Source organism: Mollisia scopiformis (assembly GCF_001500285.1).
Source record: "Mollisia scopiformis unplaced genomic scaffold LY89scaffold_32, whole genome shotgun sequence".
NCBI classification, from domain to species: domain Eukaryota; kingdom Fungi; phylum Ascomycota; class Leotiomycetes; order Helotiales; family Mollisiaceae; genus Mollisia; species Mollisia scopiformis.
This window is the reverse complement of record NW_017263612.1, coordinates 256,371-279,819: the sequence shown is the minus strand read 5'-3', so window position 1 is coordinate 279,819 and position 23,449 is coordinate 256,371. Positions and strand designations below refer to the sequence as shown.

The 23,449-nt window shown below is 48.7% G+C and overlaps 7 protein-coding genes across 7 annotated transcripts; 5 read left to right on the top strand and 2 right to left on the bottom strand.

The window, feature by feature from the left end:
• Window positions 1-31: 31 nt before the first annotated feature.
• On the bottom strand, window positions 32-1,619 carry LY89DRAFT_724961 (putative zinc-binding oxidoreductase ToxD). The gene is made up of 3 exons (XM_018218943.1): window positions 1,194-1,619; window positions 870-1,134; window positions 32-720 (listed from the first exon to the last, which is right to left on the bottom strand). Exons 1-3 carry the CDS (start codon window positions 1,516-1,518, stop codon window positions 237-239), a joined length of 1,074 nt encoding a protein of 357 aa, XP_018062846.1. The 5' UTR covers window positions 1,519-1,619; the 3' UTR covers window positions 32-236.
• A 1,134-nt stretch (window positions 1,620-2,753) lies between these two features.
• LY89DRAFT_764625 (glycoside hydrolase) lies at window positions 2,754-4,816 on the top strand (the record flags this gene model as incomplete). The annotated part of the gene is made up of 6 exons (XM_018221643.1): window positions 2,754-2,809; window positions 3,137-3,429; window positions 3,556-3,752; window positions 3,885-3,933; window positions 4,052-4,238; window positions 4,366-4,816. 6 exons carry the CDS (start codon window positions 2,754-2,756, stop codon window positions 4,814-4,816), a joined length of 1,233 nt encoding a protein of 410 aa, XP_018062845.1.
• A 1,242-nt stretch (window positions 4,817-6,058) lies between these two features.
• Window positions 6,059-6,570, top strand: LY89DRAFT_690938 (uncharacterized protein). Its single transcript, XM_018216199.1, has one exon. The coding sequence runs from the start codon at window positions 6,201-6,203 to the stop codon at window positions 6,411-6,413; it is 213 nt and encodes a 70-aa protein (XP_018062844.1). The 5' UTR covers window positions 6,059-6,200; the 3' UTR covers window positions 6,414-6,570.
• Window positions 6,571-13,118: 6,548 nt separating this feature from the next.
• LY89DRAFT_331768 (uncharacterized protein) lies at window positions 13,119-15,194 on the top strand. The gene is made up of 2 exons (XM_018206793.1): window positions 13,119-13,878; window positions 13,944-15,194. The coding sequence occupies exons 1-2, from the start codon at window positions 13,208-13,210 to the stop codon at window positions 15,013-15,015; spliced, it is 1,743 nt and encodes a 580-aa protein (XP_018062843.1). The 5' UTR covers window positions 13,119-13,207; the 3' UTR covers window positions 15,016-15,194.
• LY89DRAFT_331769 (uncharacterized protein) lies at window positions 15,195-16,079 on the top strand. The gene has a single exon (XM_018206794.1). The coding sequence runs from the start codon at window positions 15,374-15,376 to the stop codon at window positions 15,902-15,904; it is 531 nt and encodes a 176-aa protein (XP_018062842.1). The 5' UTR covers window positions 15,195-15,373; the 3' UTR covers window positions 15,905-16,079.
• Window positions 16,080-20,611: 4,532 nt separating this feature from the next.
• Window positions 20,612-21,085, top strand: LY89DRAFT_331689 (uncharacterized protein). The gene has a single exon (XM_018206792.1). The coding sequence runs from the start codon at window positions 20,794-20,796 to the stop codon at window positions 21,049-21,051; it is 258 nt and encodes an 85-aa protein (XP_018062841.1). The 5' UTR covers window positions 20,612-20,793; the 3' UTR covers window positions 21,052-21,085.
• A 34-nt stretch (window positions 21,086-21,119) lies between these two features.
• Window positions 21,120-22,145, bottom strand: LY89DRAFT_676896 (uncharacterized protein; the record flags this gene model as incomplete). Its single annotated transcript, XM_018213640.1, has 1 exon — window positions 21,120-22,145. The coding sequence occupies one exon, from the start codon at window positions 22,143-22,145 to the stop codon at window positions 21,120-21,122; it is 1,026 nt and encodes a 341-aa protein (XP_018062840.1).
• Between the last annotated feature and the right edge of the window lie 1,304 nt (window positions 22,146-23,449).

Sequence of the window (23,449 nt, the reverse complement as noted above, 5' to 3'; positions counted from 1 at the left end):
AACGCCACTGTTTCTAGAAGAAGGGAAAAGTCAGCCGTTGTCTCGAGTATCGCACGTGGAACCGCGCTCCAGATTTCTGCAAGGGAAAGGGGATAATGCGAAGATCGTGGTAATTTGTGTCTTGGTAGACGAAGACGCCCACGAGCTACTTCCAAGTGAATTTGTGTTCAAGAAAGTGACAGGTACACGAAGCAGCCGTTGCTCGTGGCCTTTTTGCCCCCACCAGGTGTTGATTTTCATATGAAATAGACCATCTTCTTCCCACTCAGCTTCCCTGCTCTGAGGTCATCCATTCCCTTCAATATTCCATCAAAACCACCACTTCCCACCCTCTTTGAATGCGGCTTAAGCTTCCCCTCTGCAACTAACTTCTCCGTCAAATTCATCCATTTTTTCCCAAACTCATAATCTTCTTTTGACGCGGGCCAATTTTTTCCGTATTTAAAAAAATCCTCTCCAAACAGGGTATACATAAGAGTGAATGTACAAATTGCCCCTTCTCCCGGGAACTTGGTCATTAGAATAGAGCCATAGTGGTTAATGATCGAGGGATCATCACTGAGCGAATCGTGACAGATTTTCGCGGACTCTCCGCTCCCGATTGTATCCCAAGCATACCTTAGTTTGTTCTTTGTTAAGAGTCGAATTTTGTGACCGCATTCAGGATCGTTGTAGTCCAAAACTTCATCGGCGCCACGGGATTTGACTAAATCGTTGTTTCTATAAGCAGCTAATTAACATTTCTTGTTTCAACATGTCTCGGGAAGGAATAGACAATTGTCAGATCGTGTGTCAGGACAGGAGGTAAAGAGATTTCAAATGCAGAATATGCTTCGCATCCTTGGTACAAACTGATAGACTTTACACACCTCGGGGAACAGGTAGTAATGATTTTATACCCTGCCAGTTTTGCGAATTGGATACCCAGACTGCCAGTAGCCGTGCTTCCCCCGTATATCAACAACCATTCGTTTGTAATCTCTTTTTCTTCATCTGGCCAGGCCAGTGCGAGACCCTTGTCCGGCTGGAATAGTCCTTGTCCAACAGTGATACTTCCCAGAGGAATAGTACACAAATCACTCAAGTCAAGAGCAGAACTTGTTGGTTCATGCATCGCGACATCTCCTTTCACCACTATAGTCTCGTGGTTAGCGCTACCTATCAACCAAAAGCTACGCAGGGAATATATGTACTAGCATATTCAGCAAAAACACCATCGTACGCTTCATTGAAATTGCCACCGTGAGCACAGCCATAGACTCTATCGCCGACCTTGAATGGCTTCGTTACCTCGGCGCCGATGGATATGACTGTTCCTGCGTAATCACAACCTAGGATGCTGAATGGTATTGCTCCGCGGCCAAAGAAAGCATGTTTCCAGTCTGTGGGATTTAAAGCAATAGACTCGACTTTGATCAAGACGTAACTTGGACGTAGCTTTGGCAATGGGATCGCTTTCACCGAATGACCGCCATTGTCGCCCAACACAAGGGCTTGCATCTCCTTTGGGAGCGCCATTTCGCTGCTGTTTCCTGTGTTAATCACGGGTGCTGGTAGATCTGTGTTAATAAATTCAGATTTTAAGATACGTTGTGTGGCGGATTGAGGACAGGTAACTCATAAGGTAGTGTAGCGTGCATGACCTAGTTAGGAAGGTCAAAGGTTTATGCTGAAAGCATGCAAGTGCTTACCGTACAACTAGCATAGACGCCGGAATACAGTATCGTCTTACATTACGAAGAACGATCGCCTTGGGATCTTCTATCGCTGGAATTGTGATAGATTTCTGAGTTATCCAGGCCTTAAAATCTTGATTATCATTCGCAGCATAAGGCAAGCCAAATCCAAATTGTCCACCTTTAAATCAAGTTCATGTTCCAGAACTCATTATGCAGCTAAATCGCGACTCATCGTGACTCTAGGTTTTCTTTAGTGGAGGAAAGCATCCTCAATGGCAGAGACGAGAAGCATGGGCAGAAAGGGTAGTAGATCTCAGAATATCATATGGTGAGCTTTCACTAAGAAACATTCGTCTCGGTGGAAGACGAGTCTTAGACCGCTTCCCAGACACTGTCCTTCTTCGCCTCATCTAGAAAGTTGATTGGTCGGGATTTTGATGTCGCGAGTGTAAATGATCTTCCCACCACTTTTGAGAGTCGGTGAACAGTTACCATGTCCTTCTTGTCGTTTTGTCATGGAATTTGTCGAGCTACTTGAGCCGCAACTATCAGAGATTTTGTTCAAGTTTTTCGCTTCTTATGTGCAAATGAGTTTGTCAGGAAGTGGAAGGTTGAGATCCATTATTCAGAAGTCGTGATCTGATATACTTTTGGTTGCAGCAGTGCCTAACTACAAACCTTTCTGGCAGCTAAAGAAGTATTCAATTGCAAATCACCAAAACTTGATGACTGTCCTTAGAATAGAACTTTGAAGCCCAACGTTTGATATTTGAGAACAATCCAAAGTGCGTGATTTTCAAAAGATGATCGTGAAATTTTGGGTTTCCATTTAGCCCAACGTAACGTTTCTCGACTGCGTTTCTCGAATTCTTGCCAGGGTATCTGATGTGGGAGCGACGGCTAAATTCTCCCTGTACTTAAACAAGTCGCCGCGCACTCATCGACTTCTCATTTTTACCTGAAGGTTCCCATTTCTTGTGAGTGAAATTAGTATTTCGCTGCTACTTGCCGTCCGTTACCCAGTTATTCCGTTTTCGCTACTTACCCTCCCAAGATAACCTAAATTTTACTCCAATGCAATATCAGAGAGTTCCGAGGCAGACTTATCTGGTGATCATCCTCGTCATACTGTGTGTAGGATGTGCACAGAGCCAGAGTAGCACCTATACGGATATATACACTATTCAACCCCTATCTGCTGTTCCTACCTTTACATCCCCTCTGCCAGTCTCCACCAGTGTCTCTGCAGGACCAAACTTGACCAATGGTCTTGCACTAACACCACCAAGTAAGTGTCATCTCTCCATTTATTTGCTGCTTTCTTGAGTCATCAGAGAGCCCAGAACTGGTAGATGTTAGAGTGAGACGACAGACAAGTATCTTCTGTCTACGGCTCTCAAGATGTTTGAAGCACACATACTTTTCTCGTAACATCTGGTTGCCTCAATACTAATTAGCTGGGTAGTGGGATGGAGTAGTTGGAACGGATTTGGTCCGAACATCAACGAAACCCTATTGCGAGACACCATTGATACGATAGCCTCAAATGGATTGAAGGAAGCCGGATTCGTCTTTGTAAATCTGGATGATGGCTGGCAGCGCTACCCAGGAAACCGCCTAGACAACCCGCTCGAAGCAGATCCTGTCAAATTTCCTAGCGGCATTAAGGCTCTTGCTGACTATGCGCATTCGAAAGGCCTTAAGCTGGGCATTTATTCTGGTCCAGGTCAAACGACCTGTGCCGGATATAGTACGTCAGAACTTGCTTTTGTTTAAAAACATATCTTAGATCTAAACTCTCCCGGAGGAAGTTTTCGAGAGCCCAGCTCCATTGCACAGTGTCGTTGTAATGAAACACTTACTGATTCATCTTTAGCCGGTTCCCAGGGCCACGAAGAGGAGGACGCCAGAATGTTCGCATCGTGGGGTATCGATCATCTGAAGTACGATTCTTGTTGTGCCTACCAGTTCGCCCCGAAATCGGTCGTCCAACAAGTCGTTCTTACGATGTCCCAATCGCTTCTAGCAAGTGGTCGTCCAATAGTTTTCCATGCGTGCCATTGTGGCTGGGCAGTAAGTTTGAGCATCACTATGCCTCGTGTCTCCGTGCTCGTGCTTCACAGCGGGCTATACTTGTAACAGAAGCAGATCAGCAGACTCAACTTTCCGCGGGCACAGAAAAGACTTACTGATATATTGACTTAGGATTCATGGGAATGGGCAGCACAGTACGGTGCCAATCAGTGGCGAATAGGTAAGCTATTCCTTACGTCAGTAGGTCGGTCTTCATGGGGAACCGACCCAGAGCACTTAATTACGTAGCGAAGGAAAATAATGTCCGGGGCACTTCGCGGTGCTAACTGCTCGGCTAGGTCAAGATATTTCAGATGACTTCGATTACCCTGGCAATAGGATGAAGTACTTCTTCGATGTCTTAGATCTGCTTGACCGTGGCAACAGCCTTGCTCAGTTTGCTGGTCCGGGACACTGGAATGATTATGATATGCTTATCATTGGACTCAATGGCAAAAGTCAACATGTTGGGGCAGGCTGCTCAAAGTGAGCCAGAGTCTTCTTTTTTCTCGTCTGTGCCAGCTGTTACATTCGTTGCATTCCGCTGCCGATGATTGATTCACGTTCCTCAATACCTATTATTGAGATAGAACCCGCTACTAATCTGCAAAAGTGTCGAATACAGAACTCACTTCAGCATGTGGGCGATGGTGGCGTCTCCACTTCTCATCGGTTCCGATGTCCGAACACTAAATGCTGATTCCATGGAGACTCTCACCAATCCGGAAATCATAGCCATTTCGCAAGATCCTCTCGGGCAAGCAGCAGTCACTGTCGGTGTCGGGGACCAGGATGGAGGAAACTTGCAAGTCTATGCTAAACAGATGGAGGATGGGAGCTATGCGGTTGCTCTATTGAACAGAGGAGGTGTTACTGCGGATATGAGTATTAGTGTGGAGAGGGATTTAACTGAGGCGTGGGATCAGTATACTGTGAGGGATGTTTGGAAGCATGAAACCACCGGGCCCTATGACAAACCATATATGGTAGAGGTCATTGGTCACGAGGCAAAGATTCTACGTCTGTACCAGGTCATTCCAAATGCTACAATGCCGCTTCCTTGAGAACGCTGTTATAATTAGCTACCTTGTTCAAACAATCAAGTCACTTGATGGCGCCAGCTGCAGTTATAAAGGAGTGAGTAGATATCTGAGGCTATGCAATATGATTCGCGAAACAAGCTCATGAAAGTACAAGTCGGCAAATGTTTACACATATTTAATTCCAATACATTGAAGCTTGGTTATCCTCAACGAGCGCACGAGCTATCCTTAGACTCAAACTTTCGATAGCCTGAAGAGTATTCTCTCGGCGATCTCAGTGCTACTACTTGGAGGTGACAGGAACACAGGCCATAAATAATGCGGAAGCTAACAGTTCGTGGGTTCTAGAAGGTCAGAAGCAGGTGTCCAGATCATGATGACGCCTCCGGTCAAATGTTCAGGGGCTTGCTTAATTACCGAGACATAGTCCAGGAATTTCACGCTTAACAAAGAGGTACTTCTGCCTGACACTCGAAAAGCGTCAAATAATCAAGGGCTAAACTCATATTTCCATATTCTGGTGATACTTCTTTCCACTGTTGACCATAACAAAGTAAGAAGCCCCCAAAACGTCGTGGCAGAAATGGTCACAATGATTTGACGTGTCACCACCGTCTTGTCCTCCTCTCCGACTTCTGACTCCAAGGACCACTTGCGGGCTAGAGTGTATCGGGTCGAAGCAAAGGGAAGGAACTTGCAGATGGGCGCCTGGACGTGCACTTGTACTCTTGGGTTAGCACGAGATCAGGGCTTTCACGCTGGCTGGTGTGGTAACGCCAACCGGCGCCGATACTGAAGTGTGATAGAAGCTGGACGGCACTATGAGCTCGCCTTGAATCTAAATCTTGATGAAGGTCACAGCATAGCTAACACGATGGATCACTTTCATAAGTCGCTCGACTTGCTCCCGAATCGTACAAGGGTGGGCAACCTCGCTGTTGGAAATCAATTTCAAGATGCTCTTTCTGAAAGCACCAGACATCACTGGAGCCTTCCTCTGCAAACTTGCACTAGCGACTGCTTACGCGCATGAAAACAGTAAACGAGGAAAGGAAGACGGAGCTACCTGCATGGCATGGAAAGAACGATGAAGCTCGCTCTCCCAACATAAAAATGCCTGAAAGCGAGCTTTGATCGTCACGACAAAGCCACTTCTGCAACATAACCGCCACATCCTCATTCGCCGGAATATTTTCTTGATAGAAGCGCAGCATTATCGCTTTATACTACATAGCACCAAGTCTTGCTCGACATCGGCAACCTCGACGAAGATGTCCACCACACCAGCAGCAAGAGAACACAGCTCACGACAAAGTCCTCCTCTATTCGTCCCATGGGAGGTGAACATGTGAGTTTACCCTGCCTAGAATACGACAATCTTGAAGTTTTCTCTCTAATCTAAGGGATGAATAGCTTCGGGCTTCTCAATCACCTACAATCTGGCCAGACAGACGATAAAGAGACGGCACTCGAAGCGCGAGCCCTGAAAGCGAAAGAAGAGGTTGACCAAGCGCGCAGGCAGGTTGAGCGGGCGAGGGATAGGCTCAGAAAATGCGTGGTCGAGAGTCAGAGGATTAGCAAGCAGTTGTCTGAGTTGAAGAAGAATAGGTCAATCTGAAAGGCAACGAGGAATCATGAGGGAGATGTGACTGGGGTCCAAGCCACCATGGGTGGACGATGTTGTTTACAACGTGTGGTAGAGGACAGTGAAGAGTGTATAGATGACAAAGAGTACCACTTGTATACATAGAGTGGAAGTCCCAGTAATTGCTGGATATTATGAATGGCAACCCCTTCCTTCGTCTTCTGGCCAGAACAAAAATAGTGCATGTTATTGATCCCCACACCAGGCGGAGGTATCTCCTTTGCGACTGCGAACAAATGTTGGAGCTGAAGTTGACCCTGCATTGCTTCGTTCTTGGTAAGAATCTCTATCCTCCCCTGAAAACATGCGCAGACTGCATACGAGCAATTTTAATATCACGGAATGGCGGGTCGCGGAATCCACACTACCTTCCGGATACTTTGCAGGCCATGATGGACCAACTCCTGTCGGTGGCTATGATACTCTGATGTATCTTGTACAGCACGCAACATGTGCGATCCGCCAGACCGACCGGGCAACGACCCACAGGCAGTTCCTTCGAGTCGATGAAATAGCAGACCCTTTCCCTGAGTCGCAAATACAGTGAATTTCCCCTCAGCAGCCACATACCGCAAATGGAACGGACTGCAGAGATATTGTGGATCGGATTCAAGCCTGCGTTTTCACATGCTCTGGCACTGCCAAGCTAGCTCCAGATGTGGCAATTGAATGTCTGCATTGCCTCACCCCTGGGCCAAGAAGGATTACAAAGTCAGCGGCAAGAGCGAAAGTATTGTTATACATGGAGGTGTAGACCCATAACCACAATCTTTCTCCTTGCAAGTGGACCCAAGCAATGGCCGGTTTGTGGGCCGGGAATCACCCCGAGCAGGGACTTTCGACGAAAGAGTGATGTCGTGCAGGAACAAAAGCTTCCTCATTAATTTGAGATCATACGAAAGAGCTCACAAGGGGGAAAATATGACAGAAAGAGAGGCGAGCATGCGGGGGAGGTCGCAGATGTCGTACAACACGGCCCTCAGCCTGCTGTTCGGCTTGACGACCGGGTCTAGCTTCGTGCCGAGAAGCGTATGTGCGCCTATAAGATGTGAAGAGCCTTGGATCTCGCCGATGTTGCAGGCCGATCGGGCAGATGAAGTGTTCTGTCCTGGCAATGCAATTTCGAGGTGAAATGGTGCAGACAGAGTGAGGAGTTCACTAGGTATAATGCTTGATCTGACTTGACCTGCTCCCTTCTCGTGACTTGCAAGCCGACATCCCAGACGCCACTCTCATCATGTCAGCAAGCCGCTTTCTGACCTGTCAGATCCCGGCGGTCGAAGAGCAAGGGGTCGAGAGATACAGGTTAGGTTTGAGAATGTTGGGCCCCGGTTGCTGGAGCGGTGATCCGGAAGTGCTCGCCAAGATCCATCCCGCCGTTAAAGAGGGGAAATATATTGCAGCTTGCTGATGCCCAAAGCTGGAAATACAATAACGTGGAAATGGGGTTCAAAAAGATTGGACGACGCGCAACGTGTGGAATCGATCGCAAAAGAGCCGATTATGTGCGAGATCAAGTGGAGCAGAGTACAAGTAAACTGCCTGCGGGCCTAGCCGCACTGGAGACACACGAAGCGATTGATGTACCAAGCAAGTAGATTACTTCCGGTATATTGGGAGAGGACCATGGTTGGCCATTGTGCGACTTGGGGATCTGACGTTGAATTCTCCGATGTCTCGAACGAACGGGAGCTTCTCGACCGTTGAACTGTCTGAGAAGCATCGTTGGCCATGACGGTGACCACGGCAATCGGCAATTGGGACAAGCACACAAGGTTGGCCGGCCTATCGTTCACACGCCGGTGATGTGTGGTCAATTAATGTGGTTAAGAGAAGCGATCTCGCAGCGAATGATGGCAATGAATGCAGTCAGTCTCCTTGGGTCTGCAGTTCAGTCAGGGAAGAAGGAGAAGAGAGGGTGTGTAGTGCACGCACGCAATCTGCAGACTGGGTGAGTGAGAGGCGTCCAGGATATCAATAGCCGGCACAAGGAGGTGATTTAGACGAGATAGACAGGTAGATAAGAGGAAGGAAGGAAGAGAGACCGCCTCTTTTCCATATACTCTCTCTGCTATACCGTGCCACACCTTATCTTGAAAACAGCCTGTGAGCAGGGCCGTCGTCGGTCCCATGCTGCTAATTATATGAGTTGACTCGACTTGCAGGTGTGGTGGAATGGTGTCAAATAAGACGACGACGTCGACTGCCTCTCGCCGTTGGTGACAGGATGGGCTTGGTGATACAGCATGAAAACGGCCGTGGCCACTGTCCTCTCCTCGTGGTAGGTGTAGCGCAGCCAACTATCGCTTCTCTCCTTCGGACGAGGAATATTCGGCATGCCTGTGGCTGCCGCGAATATCCCACTTTAGCATCATTGGTGAGAGGGTGCATCCACCACTTTGACCGCTGAGGCGCCATGCAGACTTAACGTGCATACATACATACAGAGACTACAAAGAACAAGGCATGGAGACGCTTGTACTTGTACGAACAAAGCTATGATCCAGCCAACGTTGGACAACACAACACAAACCCAACCACCGCAGCCACAGCGAGAACAGATTTATTATCTAGGGCGAGCGAGCCGACAACAAAATCTTCTGGTTGATCAATTCCCGTCCTGATTCACCCCACGCAGTGCCATGCCATGCCGCTATGTCACTGTATTGTGGCTGGACCCTATCATCTCTTATCGAGATCCCAGAAATCCGATACTCGCGACAACCGGGAGCATGGAATATGTAAGCCGCACCTTCGGGCCAACGCAGATGGCCACAGAACCACCATTAGTCTGCTTCCTCTACATCTCAACTTCAAGATTTCTTAGTGATTCTAAGAAAAGAAAATCTCACTGCATTTAAGCCATGACTTACAGTAGAATCGTCCAGTGCTCACTTTGAATTCAACGTTAGCGCAGGCTCGCCTTAATACTGATATTATGCCTCATAAAAGTGCCCAACTTTCCAAAGGTTGCAATTGTCCTCGATCCTCTTCTGAACACAATTCTTAATTCGCCCAAAGGCTTGCAAAACTGTAGACATTCTGATTCTGCACGCTTGTACCCTCTTCCGGAGACTTGCAGAGCCATATCTGAACCAATGATAGGATGAGATTAAGCCTGAGATAGCGACGTAGACAATCGGGTGTAGGAGTCCCCAAAGCAGTTAGGGGGCCTTTAGACAAAGTTGTGTAATTTCAAGGATAGAATGTTGCTCGCCATTTTGCAACCACGCTTGTCACCTAGTTACATTGGACGATGCTGTGATCCAATTCCTGGGGCGCAAACGTCAACGTTGACCATTAATATGATAAGGAGCAAGCTGCAGTTGACAATGCACACGATTCAGGATTTTTTAAAAGTAACGAGTGATGCCCTTCAAGCCTTCAAATAGAATAGGAATAGGAACAGGAACCTGTATGGGCAGGTCGACGCCTGAACATGGCTCGAAGACGCGAGGCTCCGCATCGGTCATGATTTCCAGCCTTGGGGATAAAGGATGGTTGTGCTCTGATGCTTCACTCGAACGTAATGACTTCAGCCTTTGCCAAAATCGTCAATAGGTTTGGCAACATGGTCAGAAGAAACCAAGGTGGCATGGCTTGTACGGTCCGATTATTTGCGCGAGATCCACTTCAGACTCCTAGTCCCACCACAAACAACTTAGTGTACTTGCACATTTGACAAAGTGAAATGTTAGTAAAAGAAAGGGCTGCTTCGGGTTTAACTTCGTAGACACGCCGATCTCCCGTGCCCCTAATTCCCATCCCGATCCTTTTTCGAGACTAAGCACGAGTAACAGAAAGTTAAAGCACGGAGCAGGGGTAGGATGAGAGTCCTGTCACCTATGAATGAGACGTAATGATTCGACTCGAGACTCCATCAACAGACTTGCAAACACGAGCCTTCAATCGTCATTCTATGAAAGCTCGAGATGATGGCTGATAGTTGTAGAGAAAGAACTTGACGATAACCAAGACTGTAGGGCCATGGAGACCATTCATAGCTGCAAATCACAAAGACCCTTATCGGCCTTGGAGCCTACGCGACCTGACTGGCCTTTCAATGGGATGCCACTAGCATATCGCTTGAAAACCGTCGACTTTAGTCATGTCTAGAACACAGCGGGCAGAACGGTGGGTGGCGTCAGCACACGGAGATAGGTCTCTAGAGTCTCGAAAGTTTTCGCCGTGCGGGAGAAAAATGTCCTCAAAATACGAGACTTCAGATCCGAGTCCCAGCTCGACCATCTATCAGTAACGGGGTGAGCCTGGTTTGTATGTCCACTGTTGACAGATCGTTGAATCGCTCGCAAATTTCGTCACTGAGGTAATGATTACGTCCCAAGGAGTTCGTCTCCGGAAGATAGCATATGAGATCGAACCGAAAACTGGGCTGTATTTCTATCCCTGAGCCGCTAATCATGGACATATCTTGCGTGTATGAATGGATGGTTGTTGCAATGCACGCTCTTGACCAAGAAGACGGGTCGAATTAATGTCTGTGCGTTTGTTGAGAACTTTTGAGGCTTTCAGCGCCCCCACAGTCCCAGATTCCTGACGAACACCAAGCTTGACGGTGTGGAGAGATGAGTGGCTGAAGGAAGGAGAAACATAAAGAATGGGGTTTTTTTTATACCTGAGGCATGAATCTCGTTTCTCCCCACGTTCGGTTATTCGGGAGAGATCGTCGCCACAGATGGCCAGACCGTTACGGGGATTGTGCTTCTGCATGCTCCTGCAAGCCCGGACTGGGGGGCAGGAGAGGCGGAGGGTCGCGGGCTGCCATTCGGGCGATAGGGTTTGTGGACCCAGGACGACGCCGGTGAAGAGTCGAGGGGATTTGCTTGCGTCGTAGTACAGTACTCCAGATGGAGAGGCCTGGAATCGAACGATAGGCGATTGAGCTGGGCGACTGAATGATGATCTGTTACTACACTGCACATCTCTGGCTGCAACAATGGATCATGCAGGAAGCTCGTTGCTTGTAGGGAAAGCTATCCGGCCTTGAGATTAGTAGTTTCATGCGAGCCGCAGCTCTCGCTCTGCAGGCGCAAAGAAACGAAGTCATATGGAGAGCTCGTACATTGGTTTGACTTTGTCCCCCGACTGCATTAATAAAACCAAGATCGAGTTGCAGGTCGGCAGGAGCAAAATCAGGATCCGGCTCAGTCGAGATTTCGAAGGAGTGAGTGGCTGTCGGCTCTGGGCCATGGCGTACCCGGCGTACCGTGGGAGGGTGAGTGGAAGAGGTGGAGTCCCCAAGCCGTCTGAACCATGATGCCCCACAAGCCCTGGAGATGTCGTACACGCCGCGATGCCATGCCATGCCATGCTATGCCATGCCAGACCTGCCTATTATTCGTGTGTCAACGGTATGCACAATCATGTCTCGATGTGGTGTTTCTGCTTTCTCACATCGCGCCTAGCAGGGACTGCGCATCCCCAACAGCCATCGGCAGCCTCCTCCTCTCTGCTCCCCTCTGTCTCGCGTCCAGTCGCCCACTATTCGCCTCGTCTCGTTTGCGTCTCCGAATAATCAGACAGCCTGGGGACTTTCTCCAGAGTGCGCTTTGGCAGACGCCGCTCGCGGTCGAGAAACAATCATCCAAGCACACCGTCTCCCCGCTAGGATGTCATCGTGTGTGGAGCAAATAGCCATTGAGAAGGCGTAATGAAGAGGTAAATAATGCCAACAGCATCACATATGCGCAGGCATTATCGTCGTGCGGTGTCCATGGGCGTCGTGTGGTGTTAAATAGCAACCCTAATAACACCATTCCTGATAAAATAGATAAACCATATGGGATGTAGGGTTAGGGTACCGCCGATTGTCGAGATTGTGCATAAATGGGGAGGGGAGGTAGGTAGAGGTAGGTACTGGAGGGATTTAGTCGGGACCAGCATTCTCGTGTTGTAGGCGGCGGGCTATGGTTGAAGTCTGGAATCGGAATTCGTGAATTAGTATGTATTAGTATGGGAGTCGTGAATGTGTGACGAGGACAGGCGTCGTTGCACGCCATTGTGGGATCCTCGGATTGTGGTCTCTCGTGAATGTTTAATTGTCATGACTATGAACTTTTAAGATCGTGAACCTGGTCACGATGTACAGTAAAGAAAAGAAGAAGAAGGAAATAAAAAAAAAGTCAGATTCCGCTTTCGTTGGTGTGTGGCTAGATCTGAAAAAAAAAGTGCATCGCATCCCTTCCTTTCGCCTTCGCTAGAACTAGCCTGCCCTGGCCAGCCCACCAGGGAAAGTGCACACTGCACTACACTGCACTGCGTTACGCTACGCTCCAATTCGAGTGGGTCCTCACCACAACTCTCTAACTTCTCCTCTCCTCTCCTCTTCCCGCCGTTCCAACCAAACTCACTCCTCCTCCTCCCGATATACACCTCCAAACACCTCCCTTCTTCGACCACAACCTCATCGACGCGACCTGTATCTCCTCTGGATCTCCCCGCTCTCTGGTCGAACCCCACATCCGTACTCGAGGACCTGGCATTGCATTGCATAGACGCCTCCTCGTCACCGCTTTCGGTTTCTCCTCGATTTCTCCCCGATTTCTCTGCGGCAGGGATTCTCACCATTGTCTTGATGATACAGCGGATAGCGCGACTTGATTGTTGGGAGACAGCGAGAGGGAAAGTCTGGATCCCCGAGCACACTGTTGCGATTTAGAGACGAGGAGCCCGTTCTCCCTCGATTCCTGGTCCCAGGACCTTAAAATACCGCAGCCACCCTCCACCTTCCCCATTCTCCCCACAGAATGGCCGTTGTGCTCAGTTCCGAAGAGAACTGCTATTTCTCCTCGAGTTCCCTTCGCCGTTCACATTCACAGCCGAAGTTTGTAACACAACCATCGTATGCGAAGACCCCTTCCAGATCAAAAAGCAGTGGCGGGTTCAATACCATAATATCTCCTACCAATTCGACATCTTCCTCCATACCATCGTCTCCGAGGACCTTGACAGCCGATTCTGCAGCTCCTTCGTACTCATCGACGCCCGCAAGCAGTTTGTCGCTCGACGCTCATTGTGACGACGAAGACGACGAAGACCAGATTGTGTTTCCTTCATACGACGACGTAGGCTACTACGATCAAGTCGAAGATCTGGAACCGCCGGCCAGCCCTCGAACCGGTGATTCTTACACCGTTTCACCCACTTCTAATAGTACCTCGACTAATGTATCGCGGCCAGTCTCCCCAGACCCTTTGGAACATGCGGAAGACGATACAGCAGTTCGAACTCAGCCCTCGAGACATGTAGACTACTTATCTCACAATTGGAAAGAAGAAGATATCTGGTCATCGTGGAAGCACATTGTTTCCAAGCGAAAAGCATACAACAATAGTGCCAGACTGGAAAACGCGTCGTGGAGGACATGGACGAAATCAAAGAACAAACTAAAGACCGTCTCTCCAGAAACGCTTAATTGGTAAGTGAAGCACTATAATGGCCTATCCAGTCCAGTGTGTTGGCATTGATTTAACAACTTTCCAGGCTCAAAGACTGCGATGTCACTTGGCTATATGGGCCGTTGCAGACTGGCTCCGAGAAGTCGCTACACCTCCCTTCTACATCACCTGTAGGTAGCAGTCGGATATCCAAGTCCAACTCGTTTCTGAACAAGAAGCCAATCTTGAAGAAGAGGAGTATGTCGGAAATCATGCTTCAGAGGTCTCTTTCGTCATCATCACTTTTAAAGCAAGCAGCTGCAGCAGTTCAGGCACAACAATATGGTGGACTAGCGCGTCCATCAATTGGTCGTGGTGCTTCCGACTACACAATCCCTTTCTCCTCTCGACGCTTGAGTCGTGAGAATACCAGTATGCTCTCATCAATCTCCTCATCTGGACTTGCATCTCCAGGCACCGGGGAGAAGAAACATATCCATTTCAACGAACAAGTTGAGCAGTGTATAGCATTAGAGATGAAGGGAGATGACGAGGAAGAGCCTGATGCGTATGCTATACACGACTACGATGACAGCGATTCAGATGATGGGGCAATCATGATGAAGCGGAGTAACTCGAAACGAAAATTACCACCTCTTCATAGCAGGAGGACAACACCAAGACAGAGCTTCAGTGCCGAGAGCAAGACCATTGCAATGCTACCTTCGACGACACTGAAGTACAGAGCTGACACCCCAGAACCTCCAGAAACGGCAATGAAGCACAGCAATGGATTCTGGAATGGATCCAAGTTATCTCCTTCGCCGTCCCAAGAAACGTTGAGGCCTTCAAAACCATCGACTCGAATGCTGCTTGGGGATGACGAGGACGAGGACGACGAGGACATGAACTGGCAACCGCCGAGCGCCTTTGCCAATCGAAAAGATAGTGTGTCAACCACCCAGGAACGATTCCAAAATCTTCACACATCTGGTTCATCTTCTAGTCTCACTGGCGAGCCATCTGGCATGAGGCGTACGCCCTCGGGAATGTTCATGCCCTATGAGGAAGATGAGGATGATGTCGTCTCTGAGGGTCTTTTCGGAAAGGTCGTGGACACTGTAAATACGGCAAAGGACATCGCTCACGTAATATGGAATGTTGGATGGAGAAGGTGAGCGCTATGAAGAGCCCCAACCCTCTTCAGTTGAACACTCAATGAAGTCAATCAAAGGCTAGGATCATAATGGAATCAAGTCGAGAGCTTCGGATCACTTAATAATTGCATATATGGGCGGCGTTTAAAGGTGGCTTCTGCATATTACCGCGGAACACACAATCTAGTGGTATGGTTGGGGTGCTTGGCGTACGGAATTTGTTGAATGGCTGTACTGTTGATTTACTGGGTTTGGTTATCGGCTTGGGATGTTGGTTAAGGGACTGTACGGTCTTGTACAGAGCCCTGTGGCTGCTTGACAGCTACCACGAAGTCACGGCTGGAAAGAGACCATCAGCAACGCTGGTGGATCACGGCGTATGATAGGTGCTAGTCAAGGATGCTATTTAGTTGAAGATGGTACAAAAGCACATAGATGGAAATCCAAACATAAACTACAAGTTACTGCCCATGTCTCTGACTTCTCACTGTCGTCAGAATCGTCGCGTGGAGCCTACGATACTCTGCTCTATCTCTCTTCCCATCTCACTTGTCCTGCAAGAGCGTCACCTTCCAGCCCTTGTGGCAGCCAACCTTCACAACCACATGACCCCGTCCTTACCCCGCAATGCCACTTACCTGTCGTACACACATCGATGCTTGAAGGCAACCCGTTGTGGGTAGCACAAGGCTGCTTACCTGCAGCATCTCGTTGCTGGAGGATCCTTGTAGCAAGGAGCTCTATAGCAGCTTCGGTAAACAGGGCTGGAAAGAGCATTCACGCCACCATTCACCCTTCTTCGCAGACATCAAATTGCGGTCTCGGCATGCCGAACCCCATGCAGAGAAGCATGTGCTCGGGACGCGTAGGTGAAAACGTATACGATGCTTTGGACATAGGGAGTAGATAAACTTTCTTCCTTTTTTGGTTTTAGCGTTTAATGCTAGTGCACGTTGAGGTGTCTTTGCACGCCAGGGACTCTAATCGAATGCATAGGTAAGTAGCGAAAGGGTCCCGTAAAGATGAGGCGAGGCGAGGCGAGAAAGGGATGGAGGGTCGGTTACAGTAGAGTCAGCCGAGAATTTCCGAGGTCGAGATCTCGACGTTTGACTTTTTCCTCAAGAGACCGCAATCGTCCGATTGCCACCGAGTTGGAAGAGGATTACTCCGACACAGTCGCGCGCAAGGTATATCTGTTGTATTGCTACTTCGTTGCATTTCACGAGATACCTAGGTACGATCGATGCTTTTGCGCTGTACTGGCCGATTGGGGGCAGTGGCGGGAAGATAGAGTTTGCTTGATAACGCTATGAAATGTGAGTGTCGACGATCACCAAACGTTGCATCATCGGCCCAAAAGAGGTTTACGTTCATATTTCTAAGGCTGGACATTCGAGGTAACTACTTGAGATTGTCATCTTTCACCGCTCCTGCATGTTTCCTTGTTCAGGAGTTGCACCAACATTGTTGAATTCTCCTCCCCCAGATCTCGAGGAATGAGACTTGAAGTTGTCTGCCCTCGCTGCTAGTGCAGAGCTGAGTATTGTGGAGACGGGGAAATGCGGAGAGGTTCAGCTCAGACAAAGTTCTTAACAAGTGGGGAGACTTTCGCCAAGGACGAGAGTCTGGTGGGACACTCATCTCTCCGACATCTCTTGTTCGAAAGGCATCTCCGAATCATTGGTCAGGATGGGTCCATGCAAGCATGCGTTGGGAGCTCTTGAACTCAATATACTGTAGGGATTAGGGGTCGAACGTTTGTGGAGAGTGTTTGTTTGATGTTTCGATCGGAGCGCGGATCGCTTGGAGGACCCTCCATCCTGGACTGTGCAGGAGGATTATAGAGTTTCGGAGTATTGTTGGAGCCTCTCGATGGGCATTGTTTGTTGCCAAAGGGATAGCTTCCGATAGGGTAGGATTCGGATAGGTAAGAAGAGGAATTAAGGTTCAAGACATCAGAGGTGCGGGGTGGTTCAAATTTCAGGAACCATAAAGCAATGCAAAGCGTTTTTCCTTGCCTTGGGATAAGTGTTCCAGCGAATCTCATGTTTGGATTTGTCATATCGCTCATTTGAGAAGCTTCAAGCTTTGAGATATTGAAAGTTCATATCTGCCAAGATACACAATCTTTGGTCACGAAGCATTAGATTTAATTATGACCTATCAGGACATCTTCAATACCTAGAGGTCATCGAAAATACAGCGTACCTCTATGCATCAGCACGGAGATCTTCATCTGACTTGAGCACACTATGTGATATCATTCAATGTCGGTGACAACCGAAAGTCTCCATGTTGTCTGTCTAGTGGCAAATGGGAGGTGATTATAGGAAGGGTATCATGCTACCAGTTACAATGGTAGAGGGATGAGATTTCATGTCCAAAATACTGAAAGTATTTTGAATCAGACTTTCCGCAAGTGTACAAGCTAGGCGTTACACAGTATCGTCGTCTGTGTGGACCCTTCCAAGCAGGTCGTTGTAGTTTCTGGTAGCTACACGTTTGGTAAACATTCAGCTTCCGATACAAATCATGTTAAAGTCGAGGACGTTGATGCATGGTCACTTCGACTTTCAACTTCTCCTTAGTGTTAATATCAGCCATGCAACACTCCAGTCACGCTTGCAGCTGGGTCTTAAGTTACCACGGCCATAGCCTCTTCCTTTAGAATCCGGAAGACCGATATTCGGAACTGCAATGCAATGTCAACTTCTAGTCCTCAGCTTGATTTGAGTTTCCCACCGTACATCTCGTAGAAGCCTACGCTGATTTCGGGCCGCGATTCCGGTCAGCTCTTTTCGAGTTTGTGTCAGCCGGCGAACTTATGCAAGGTACAATAGGATTAAACGACTATTCGCGATCGCTAGATTGCTAACTTGGGCACGCTTTCTCATAAAAGTTGTTACTTCAGGCAATCTTCTCACTTTGCCTCTCCTATAACGGAAGAATTTGAGCCGCAGCTCTAAGATGGATACCTCTCAGGCGTATTAGGATGACATCCTTCGTCGAAGTCCATCATCCAATGGGATAACTCAGCAAAAGCCCAATGAATTTCAGCACAGGAACCAGCCAGATCATGTTATCATCAGGTCCAAATGATTGAACTGCTAAGTCTGCACATTATCTTCAAGCCACCCATCCTCTCGTCGTCTGCACAACGATTGTCAAACATTACCCCAGACAGTCTCAAATTGGATGACTTGCTTCTTTTTCCACAAGCCTCATTCTACATGCTGAGTAACATCCCCCAGATAATAATCCATAACGAACCACATTGCCTCCTCTCCTCCTCTTCTTGCCCACCTCAAACCCCACGAGCTTACACGACCATATAACAACCCCCACCTCCAAACTCCTCCTTATCAATGTACCACAACACCCGCTTACTAGAACCACCCATCCCCTCCTCAACGTGTCGTGAGATCAGAAGTTTCGAATCGCGTTTCAAGAGCAGTACGAAGCTGACAGTAATGCGAAGTCCAAATAGGCAAGTGCCGCAAGCGGCTCTGACATGCATGCGTCCGGACCGCAAGCTGATGATCCGCCTGTCAGATTGTTATTGAAGCCTGATTGCGAGGGATTTGGGTGGCGGGTGTTGGAGTTGGGTGGAGAGGAATTGTGTGGGAAGGTGTGGAAAGGTAGAGCCGGAGTCTGAATGTCCAGGTTGAGTATCAACAATGATCGCTCAAGAATGTTCGTACAATTTGAGGGATGGTGAACAGTACTTACTGTCGGGGACTGTCATGGAACAATGCTAGACGGCTATCTTCACCATCATTCACATCGATGTTTAGTAAAGTCTTACGAGAGGAATAATATGTGAACCGACAATGAATCAAAGGGTATCGAGATACCCATCCTCTATCCTTAAGCACAAAGTACACGCTGGTAGTCGTGTTCACACAAACCGATATTCAACTCCAACTTCCTATTCCTGTATGTTATCAGAATCATGAATACACATTAACTTCCAATCAAGCCAAGAAACAGACAATCTGATGTCCAAGTTATTCAAGACCAGAACAGCACAAATGACGCACTCCTGAACGTCTACTCGTGCGCATGCTAGTGAATTTGCGAACATCTCTCCTAGAACCTTGGTCTAAGTCGTAACTCGTAATAAAATTTCGTAACTGCAATAATGATAAAGATACATACACTACCTGCTACCCGGTACAGATCCAAGCACACCGCAATACAGTACAGAACTACCACAGCTAGCTATAAAAGCACACAAGCTTGAAAATAGCAAGATACAGGCTGTGGAGAAAGGGATACTACTCATCACCACCTCTTTACTCCTTCTTTCCGTAGCCTTCAGATAGTCAATACAACACTTTTGCACCCACAATTGACCGACTGCTTCCACACTCTGCCTAGAAGTCCTATCACTCAAGCCAGGTAGCAACAAAACAGAACGAGGACTTGTAATTCATCCATGGCGACATGTCCCCCCTAGCCAACCGAGACATACACCTGCACGGAAGAGAAATTATGCCTAGTGAATTGAGCTGTCATGTCGATCAACCCATTCCTTTCAGCAACGACATCATTATCTTACCCAGCACTCAAATGTAATCAACAGCAATATTTGCGAGGGCAAAGAACTCCTCTACTAAAAAAGAGAAATCCAAAACCTCAAAAAAAATGCTAATACAAAGCACCCACATCCACTACCCTCACACTCACCCCAACCAAAGCAACCAAACAAGTTAGAAACTCTACCGTAATTTGCCTCGAGTGCTCCAGCAGTACAGCACTGGACCACTGGACCACTGCGCTTCACTATCCCAAGGTACGAGTAGGAGGACAAGACGTGTGCTAAACATTGAACAGCAAACAACGAACGAAGCCCAATCTAACACCAAGACCAGAACCACAGAGCAGTACAGGGATAAAAACTACTTCAGTTCAACAGCAGGACAATGACTTGAACACAAGAGAAAGATTTTCCTCGTCTTGGGCATGAAAGACCATGAATTCGATAGGAATAAGTGGAGAGGAAAGATGGTAAGTTGAGGTGAGAAGGAGAGAGAGGAAGGTTATGAGGAGTTAGGGGGAAAGTGAATAGGCATGAGCATGAAGAGAGGCTGGGTCTTCGTCAACTTGTTGAGGAAGGGATGGAATGGCATCAACTACGGGTCCACATACACATAGAGACCAGGTATTGCTATATGAAGTGAACCCGAGGATGAAAAGTCCTAGCATATACAAGGCAGGTTAACAAGCAAAGACCTCACGGAATCACAAAGTAGATGCGTAGTGAAAGAGACACAGCTTATCAAGTTTCAATCTGTGTCATTCATTGTAATCTCAACAGAAGCGCTAGCGGAGTAGCAGAAAATATGATACAGGATCTTTCCCATTTATCTCATCCTATTCTTCTTGCCCGTCCAGCATCGCATCAAGTTTCTTCATCGCTCCAACGAAGGTAGTAGGTAGTCGTATGCCTGCTAGCCAGCCCTACAAGCAAGGTACGAACGAACACAAAGAAAGCCATAATCGTAAATTTCCATTTCCATCCCGCGCGCCACCCGCTATGAAGCTCGGCTGCGTCACGCGTGCCGTTCTGTGTTTTTTTTGATCCGGTGAGGGATGTGTGCCAAATTTCTAATCTCCATCCATTCCATCATTCCATACCCATCAAAGCCCAGACTACGCGATCCCATCGAACCAACCCGACCCTGGCAAGCCAGGAGAAATGGTCGTCGATGGGTCGGCAGCAAAGAAGAGAAATATTGACATCGCTAAGGAAATGCAACGACAAAGGGGGGTATTCTAGTTCTCTAGCGAGCGACTATGAGAAGAAACGTGCAAGAGCAAAACGAGTGTCCTGTAAAACCACCGACCGTCCAGATGCAGCCCATCCCGACCCATCGCCCAAGGTATGCCGCCAGCCCAGTCCCGAAACTCAAGAAAAAACTCCATCCGCCACCGTCCCCCAGTGTTGAGATGTTTCTTCGTACCCATGAGGGAAAGTTTGATGCGAAAGCAAAGCCCCGGCTTGCTAATGAAGTAAAATTCGGTAAAGCAACGCAAAAATCAACGCTGTCATAACATCATGAAACAAATGAATCGACAAAGGAAATCAGTCCCGAGAATGGATGCCCAATACATCTTGAGGCTCAACCATCATCTTCCCCATCATCGTCCTCATCATCCTCTTCTTCTGCACTACTTCGCACAGGTGGCGCATTTGGTTTTGCCTTCTTGCTGGGCGTCGCATTGTCCGAATCTGCTTTTCGTTTGGTGCCGGATCCTCCACCACTACCCGAAGGGCCTTTTGCAGGTGTCTCCAAGGACCCCTTGTTGCCTTCGTCACCCCCTTCACCTTTTGTCCTCTCGATCTCGGCAACTTCATCAGCAGTCAAGAATCGCCCACCTGGGCCTCGAGGTCTCCTCATTGCATGATTGTGCCTGCTTTCATGCAAATAAGGTTTTCGTCCCTTCGAGGTCAGGCGCAGAGCCTCCTCGAGTCTCTGTCTTGCGACGCGACGCTTCAAGATACGATGAAATTGCTTTGCGTTGACATAAAGAGGTGATTCTTCAACTGCGCCAGACACGAGCTCGGGAGATTGTGGATGTGGCTGGCCTTGAGGCATTGGCGGTACGGATGGTCGCGGAGCATGGTTCATGATGGGTTGAGAATTGGGTACAGCTGGGCTGCCGACTTGAGCGCTCATTCTCCTAGCTTGTTGAACTTGTCCATGGCCCATCTGGTTGTTCATCTGTCTGGGTGATTTGCGCCCAGCCTCTTGCTTGACAGAAACCCCACCACCACCCATTCTCGGCGATGTCTGAGGGAGCGCGCCATCTGGGAGCGTATACGGATACCCGGTTCCAGAAGCAGCCGCTGTTGCGGCCATGGCTGCCGCTTGCGGTGTGATTTGGCTCATCCCATAATGCATGGCTGGTTGTTGAACGCCATAGGCAGGTTGATAGTTCATCTGTTGGTGTTGTTGAGGTTGAGAGGAGAGTATAGGAGACGCTTGTGGGTGCACCGCATGCTGTGAGTGAATAGGTTGTGATGGAGAAGTGATTGAGGGCCCGGTGCCTGGATGTTGACCGGTATTCGGGTATCCGCTCTGAATGTGCCCTTGACCATGTCCATGTTGGCCTTGCGGCGGCTGTTGGTATTGCGCGTACTCCATCATTTGTACGAAGAGTTCCTAGATATATCCCTAGGACTGGATGTTATGTATTCGAGTCGCAAAGGCTCGATATGCGCGGCGCGTCGATCGATACGTCTACCTAGTGGCAGATCGTTTGGTACGCAGGCAGAAGTTGCGAACTTTTGTTGAAGGGAGGTATATTGGAAGCGCTTATCGATCGGTATGGATCCAAAGACTGGGTCTTGAGGATGTACTTGGAGAGATCGAAGTTGCGCCGACTTGTGAGAACGCGTTTCTGACTCTTGACGAGAGTATCCAGGTGGCTGACGTTCAGCTAGTGAATAAGCCTTCTGGTCAATTCGTTATGCGTGGATGTGCTGGCAGGCGATCTGGTAGGTGTGTACACCGCAATTGGCCGCAGCACAGCATATGCAAGCTGATGTCGTCCTGGGCAGGGCTTGCGGGATCAGGCTCGTCCTCGAAAGTCCACGTGAGGGGAACAAGATGAGGCGGCGGTTCGCGCTTGAGGCTGTTGAGACAAGAAGCTCTTGCTGCTGAATAGCTTCACGGACCGGGTTTTCACGAGCCACCTGGAGAGCGGCGTGAGAGGTTCTCCGTAATGCTTCACGGATACTATCCAACCAGACGTATTAGTGACGGTGATTTGGTCAAAGTGTCAAGCTTCGAGGGCGATTGGGGGAGGGGGGAGATTTTGGGCCGATGTTGTTTTTCGCCTTGGACCAGTTGTGATGCGTTGGCCATGCATGCGGGCCTGCAAACTAGGCTTACCTTGTCAATCGGCTTTCACCCGCGCAATTCCTATTCTTGTCTTGTCGACTGTGGCGTGAGCTCGTAATGCCAAACCGTTTCAAGCTGATCGAGGTGAAGTCGAGTCGAGCCGGGGAAGATGCTGATGCTGATAGCTGCGGAGGTCGTGACGCGCTTGGAAGTGCGGGCGAGGTGGATGGGGGGACAGCAGTCGCGAACCAGCCTCACGACAAAGCTCGGGCAGAAATAATAGTCAGGGCGATTTCGCAACAATCGACGTACTTTCACACAACCTGAATACAAAAAGTCAGTCGACGATCGCGGCCCATCTGCAGGCAGGCAAGCAGGTTGGCAGCGGCTCTCGGTGCGACGCGCAACTATCGCGACCGCTGTGGAGGAGAAGCTTCGACGACGTTTGAATTAAATTCTCCGCCGTTGCGCCCCAGGGAAGGACTCACCTCCAATGGAACGACGTCAAGCGTCTCTCAAGGCCCCGATGGATCAGAACAAGAGATCCTGACCGCAGCAAGTTTTGGTCACTGGACTTTGAAATAGGCCAATGTCGTCGCGATGAA

Bases quoted from the DNA above. Each gene is read 5' to 3' on its own strand.
- LY89DRAFT_724961 (XM_018218943.1), bottom strand. From the start codon at position 1,518: ATGGCGCTCCCAAAGGAGATGCAAGCCCTTGTGTTGGGCGACAATGGC. The intron at 1,135-1,193 runs GTACATATATTC...ACGAGACTATAG, and splicing joins TGTTTTTGCTGAATATGCTA to TGGTGAAAGGAGATGTCGCG. The intron at 721-869 runs GTGTGTAAAGTC...AGCTGCTTATAG, and splicing joins ATTACTACCTGTTCCCCGAG to AAACAACGATTTAGTCAAAT.
- LY89DRAFT_690938 (XM_018216199.1), top strand. From the start codon at position 6,201: ATGAATAGCTTCGGGCTTCTCAATCACCTACAATCTGGCCAGACAGAC.
- LY89DRAFT_331768 (XM_018206793.1), top strand. From the start codon at position 13,208: ATGGCCGTTGTGCTCAGTTCCGAAGAGAACTGCTATTTCTCCTCGAGT. The intron at 13,879-13,943 runs GTAAGTGAAGCA...ACAACTTTCCAG, and splicing joins TCTCCAGAAACGCTTAATTG to GCTCAAAGACTGCGATGTCA.
- LY89DRAFT_331769 (XM_018206794.1), top strand. From the start codon at position 15,374: ATGATAGGTGCTAGTCAAGGATGCTATTTAGTTGAAGATGGTACAAAA.
- LY89DRAFT_331689 (XM_018206792.1), top strand. From the start codon at position 20,794: ATGAGAAGAAACGTGCAAGAGCAAAACGAGTGTCCTGTAAAACCACCG.